The 6,164-nt window shown below is 31.6% G+C and overlaps 1 protein-coding gene across 1 annotated transcript; it reads right to left on the bottom strand.

Moving 5' to 3' along the window:
* Positions 1 to 531: 531 nt before the first annotated feature.
* On the bottom strand, positions 532 to 5,165 carry LOC139486890 (glucose 1,6-bisphosphate synthase-like). The gene is made up of 3 exons (XM_071271947.1): positions 5,019 to 5,165; positions 1,604 to 1,703; positions 532 to 683 (listed from the first exon to the last, which is right to left on the bottom strand). The coding sequence occupies exons 1-3, from the start codon at positions 5,097 to 5,099 to the stop codon at positions 547 to 549; spliced, it is 318 nt and encodes a 105-aa protein (XP_071128048.1). The 5' UTR covers positions 5,100 to 5,165; the 3' UTR covers positions 532 to 546.
* Between the last annotated feature and the right edge of the window lie 999 nt (positions 5,166 to 6,164).

The raw sequence follows: 6,164 nt of genomic DNA, 5'->3' as shown, positions 1-6,164 counted from the left end.
TTAACCTCAAAAGACAAATTTCTAGCTATAGATTAACTATTGCAATACATGCAATAATTCAGGTACAAGTTCTTTTTTTCATAGTTAAATAAATAGCATAGAAAGATAATGCCAAAACACATAATAAGCCTTGCCCAGTGATACAGGCTATGAATCATCACCAGGCACTGTTAATTGTGCATTTTCACTTACCTATACTTTTTAAAATGTCAGAACTGTTGCCACTGATAGTGATACCAATAATTGGTGTGGCTTCAACTAATAACAGTGCCATTGGAGCTTTTGTGGTAAGTTAGGTCAAACAAAAAAGTATGTGTTTACTGTCATGTGCCGGAAAAAAATAGGTTAGGTAGGTAGGGATTTTTTTTTAATTAAATTATTTTTTTTACCTTGTGTTTGTGGGAGCAACATTGTAACTGTAACAGTACTTAATCAAAAATGTTAAAAAAAAACTTAAAGGTAGGGGATAAAAATAAGGGTAGGTAGGGGTACAGTAAACTCAGATACTTATTTGTTTGGCCTTATCTCTGTATATCAGTATTCTCTCTATTTCGCCACTAGTAGGTAATTATACCAAACAGGCCTTGGTCTGCAAAATATAACAATAATTCTTACCTGAGTAGTTTGGATAATTGTTAAATCATTCATCATAGAAAATCCTGCTGCCATTCTAGTTCTAAGTCCTACAAAAATGCATATAGAAGGTTTTTGATGGTGATTGAATTATCAATGTATAAACCATTACTAGAGTTAATCATGTATCTATAAAAAAAAATATAAAAAAAACTGTAAGTTCTTGATTTCTTCCTACATTGCTTTTCAACAGAAAATTCTAAAAAAAAAAACACATTTAATTTGCTTTGACTACTGTTTACTGTCAAATTAACAGATGATATGGCGTTACTATATAACTAAGAAGTCAGGCGCCATATTGACATGTTTCACCTACCTCAAGACTTCATGTCAATGCAATATTATTACGAGTTTAGAGCATACATATTAAAGAACTATCTTCAGCTTGAGAGTTTTAATTCTTGATGCTATTTACATTAACATTGATTAATGCACGACGAATTGAAGATCTTGAAAATATTTTTTCAGAATTTTGATCATTTGATTTTTTTATTTTTTTCAAGCTCTAATGCATAAATTCTGTCATATCTGTAGATCTTTTATTTTAATTTCAATAGAATTAACAAAATTACTTAAGTTACAAAATATTTGGATTTACATGAAAAGTAAATTATAGAGCAATCAATATGTACATCTTAAACTGCGCTAGGTATAAATATATCGAGCATTTTATCATTCAGTTGTTTACAAAGCTAATGAAGCATATCATATTTGAGATTGATGATACATCTGAGCATTATTATTTGTATTTACTAAAAGCTGTTCTAGATCTAAAGGGAAATAAGGAAATTTGTGAGAGATTGCATTTCTTTAAAATTTTGTATTAATTACCAATGTATAAAATGAAAATCTTATTTAATGGGTGGTTGGGGTCTAATAAAGAGTGCCTCTTATCCCATCTGTTTAAATCTGGAAATGCCTTATTGATCAAGACAAACTCAATCATTCAAATTTTCTCTAACAAATTAACCTGCAGTCCCAAACTCCATTCTTTTTAACAACCTTTTCTTTAGTTCTTCTATATTTTTTTCATTTACCAACTGTAATATGTCTGATCTTGTTGCCTCATTCTGAAAAAAATATATTCATAAAGCCGTTATAAAATACCTTTAAAATTATAAATGAAGACACCTTGAATGTAAGTGTAATTTTTAAACATAAGTACGAATATACATATCTCATTTCCATGCAGGAGAAAGATTATTTTGACAGGATCAATAGTCTATAGTTTCTTCTCTTTACTTTCAGATATAGATATAGGAAGATGTGATGTGAGTGCCGATGAGACAACTCTCCATCCAAATAACAATTTAAAAAAAGTAAACCATTATAGGTCAATGTATGGCCTTCAACACGGAGCCTTGGCTCACACCGAACAACAAGCTATAAAGGGCCCCAAAATTACTAGTGTAAAACCATTCAAACGGGAAAACCAACGGTCTAATCTATGTAAAAAAAATGATTATTTTCAGTAATATTTTCAATTTGCTACATAAACTTTTTTGTAAATGTGACCTTGACCTCGATCAAGTGACCTTAACATTAATTTGGTTCTTTATTTCATCATATAAATTTTATGACCACATATCTATAAAATATTAATGCAATCCCATTTGTAACTATTTCATTTGGCACACCTGTTTTGCACAAATGTCAAGTAACTATGACCATGACCTTGATCTTTAATGACCCCAACAGGGTTTCCCTTGGGTCAATTATTTTTTTCGCCACCTCTTTCGCCAAAACAATATATTTTTCGCCACTTGATTATTTTTTTCGCCAAGTAACATAAATATATTTTTCGTTTAATATTGACCTTTTTTTCTATTCCCCCCTCCCCCTACTTCCCTTAAATAAGATGATTTCGCGCCATTGTGTCTATGATTATTATCTCAAACTTATTTTAGAGTCTACATTTTAATGAATAAACACTAAACATTTACTTTAAAACTACAGATTCTTTTTTTAACTTAAAAGGGAAAAATAGTCATTGTATTTTAAACAACATGCAACTTTTCTAAATGAGGGGGCCACTATACTTTAAATAATAAAGAAGATATAAGACCTTGAATATAACAAAATTCATGGACATGTTTTGATCATAACAGTATAGTTCGTTGGGAAAGTTTCTTTAAATGAAAAATACTGATGCGCCCTTTTGTACTAGTAGCTAAGAAGTGTTTTTTACAACAAAACAAAAGCTTTTATCACATGAAATTGATCTCTAATTTCATGTGTAGTCATTTCATTGAAGGGTTACTCTCTGTCTTATTCGAGGGATTGTTCCCAACCTTTTGGACAGTTTTCTTTTCTTGACCATCGTAAATGAAAAAGTTGGGACACGTTTTTGGCGTATTGAATTTTAAACCTGATGCTTTTTGTTATTCATTAATCATGTGTTTCTTTGTCTAATACGTTCTCCTATTTATTTGTATTGTAGTCCTGTAATATTATGTTGTCATTTCAATGTTATATTTTTAAAACATTGCCATTAAAGTGCGAGGTTTGGCATGCCACAAAACCAGGTTCAACCCACCATTTTTTCCTTTAAAAATATCCTGTACCAAGTCAGGAATATGGCCATTGTTATATTATAGTTCGTTTCTGTGTGTGTTACAATTTAACGTTGCGTCGTTTGTTTTCTCTTATTTTTGAGTGTAAATTGACATTGCGATAAGACGTGTCACGGTACTTGTCTATCCCAAATTCTTGTATTTGGTTTTGATGTTATATTTGTTATTCTCGTGGGATTTTGTCTGATGCTTGGTCTGTTTCTGTGTGTGTTACATTGTAGTGTTGTGTCGTTGTTCTCCTCTTAAAGTCTTATATTTATGCGTTTCCCTCAGTTTTAGTTTGTTACCCCGATTTTGTTTTTTGTCCATGGATTTATGAGTTTGAACAGTGGTATACTACTGTTGCCTTTATTTATGCTTGAAACAGGTGTGTCACTCAAACGACTTTACAGTAGACTCCCTAAGCAATTACCTATATTAAAGTCAAAGGATAATTAAAGTTTTAAATCGGAGATTTGTCTTGCTTTTGAACATTTTTCGTCACAACAACAGCTTTCTTTTTTAAACTATCTTTAAAAGGAGAGAAGACGTCAAAAGTTTGTTTCAAACACGTGCGTAGCAAAGTGGTAAATAAATTATGTATGTGACATTAAGCTGAAGCCATTTAACCATATAATTTTATCAAACATTACAATCAACACCTTTATTAATTAGTCCTTTGTTGTCGATAGCTATACAATGCAATCAGCTGATTATTGATTTCTGTCCAAATCTTAATGAGGTCAAGGTGAATTCCGAGTATTGTCTGATCGGGTAAAGTCCCGAGAATTATCGCCACAATTATTATTTTTTCGCAAATTGGCGACCGCCAGCGGAAACCCTGGACCCCAAAATCAATTGGGTGCTGATTATACCAAAACCTTGGCTACATGTAAACTGCAGTTGCAATCATCCTTGCACATTTGCAGCATATGCTCTTAAAGTCTTTACTGTCAGGCGTCAACCAGTCTGCTACTGTAAGTGTTAATTTGTTTAAATTGTACATCATTCATCAAAATATTCTTATCTTGATTTGTCTGAGGTCTTAAATAATTATCCAAAATTATTTTGGAAAAAAAAATACTGTGATTAGTCTATTTATGTTGATTTATTTATCATCTAAAAGAAAACATTAGTGTTTACATTTTTTGACAATTTTTTTTACAGTAATTGATCATGAAGCTATCCCAATTACGACCTTCAGCAATAGGGCTCTTCACAGTTAGTTCGGCCATATTGGTCTTTGGATAGGGGCAGATTTTTTAGAAAGGGGTGGAAATAGTATGAAAGCAGAGGTGGATTTAGGGGGGGGGGGGGGCAAGTGGCCCCCCCTTTTTTGGAAAAAATTCATTTGGTTGCTTATATAGGGAATCACTGAAGCGTGACTGGAGTGGCCCCTCCTTAGGCAGTCAGTGGGCCCCCACTTATGAAAATTTCTAGATCCGCCAGTGGAAAGTATGGGAAATCCTATGTGTGTTTCCAAGCAACTGATTTGTTTTAATGTTTTCCCGTATTTTTCACACTATTTTTACCCCTATCCAATATGGCCAAACTAACCGTGAAGAGCCCTATTCATATACACTTGGGCTAGGTCAAATTTTGTTTAGCCCTCCCCCTTTTTTCAATATTATCAGTGACCACTACCATGGCTACGATTAGAAAACTATAGAAAATACAGGTTCTTTTCAAGTATACTTATGTTAATTTGCTTTATAAATAATTAATACTAAAAATATACAAACAAACAAATATTTTGAAAAAAAGGGAAAGCTAGGCCTAGGGCAAAAAAATATGATTTCAGCATCTCAGTTGAATCCACACTTTTTGACTTACTTTATCCCATTCAAACCATTCCCTCAGCCTTGTATTTAATTCTTCATCTCCTGTATCGTAATTTGTAGCGTTTAAAGCCATGCTTGCAACAATATTATACGCGAGAAAATTATAGCAGACAGAATATTCAAGGCCGCTAAGGGAGGTAATACGGGGTTACACTAATGACTGGACCGAATGACAGGACCGAATGACAGGACCAAATGAAAAATGCTAATAACTTTTTCATTTCTCAAAGGATTGATCTGAAATTTGAAATATAATAAGATTTCATCATTTGATAAATAGATTTAAGAAAAAAATTAAAAAGTTTTGTTAGAAACTTTAGAAAATGTGACATGACCAACTTTGATAATGACAGGACCAACATCGAGAATGACAGGACCAAATAAAAATGCTGATAACTTTTTTGTTTTTCAAAGGAATTATTTCAGATTTGAAATATAAAATGGTATGTCATATTTTGAAACCAAAATGTTATAAAAAATATAGATTTATTTTCAAAAACTTTCGAAAACGTGACATGACCATCACTGTTTGACAGGACCAACCTCGACAATGACTGGACCAGATGAAATTGCTAATTTCTCTTTTATTTCTCAAAATATTTTTCTGAAATTTGATATATAATAAGATTTCATCATTTGATAAATAGATTTAAGAAAAAAAATTAAAAAAAATTGTAAGAAACTTTAGAAAACGTGACATGACCAACCCTGATAATGACATGACCAACATCGACAATGACAGGACCAAAGTAAAATGCTAATAACTTTTTTAATTTTTTAAAGGAATTCTCTCAGATTTGAAATATAAAATAATATGTCATATTTTGAAAAATAAATGTGATAAAAAATATAGAAAGTTTAAACGTGACATGACCATCGCTGACTGGCAGGACCAACCTCGACAATGACAGGACCAGATGAAATTGCTATAATTACTTTTTATTTCTAAAAAATATTTTTCTGAAATTTGAGATATAGTCAGATTTAACTATTTTATACATAAAAATAGGAATAATATAGGAAAAAAATTATTAAAAGCTTGCTGTAATGTGACCTGACCAACACTGACAATGACAGGACAAACCTTGACAAGGACAGGACCAAATAAAAATGCTATTCACTTTTTAATTTTGAAAAG

This window comes from Mytilus edulis, chromosome 8, assembly GCF_963676685.1.
Source record: "Mytilus edulis chromosome 8, xbMytEdul2.2, whole genome shotgun sequence".
In the NCBI taxonomy this organism is placed as follows: Eukaryota; Metazoa; Mollusca; class Bivalvia; order Mytilida; family Mytilidae; genus Mytilus; species Mytilus edulis.
This window is presented reverse-complemented; position numbering and strand designations above follow the sequence as displayed.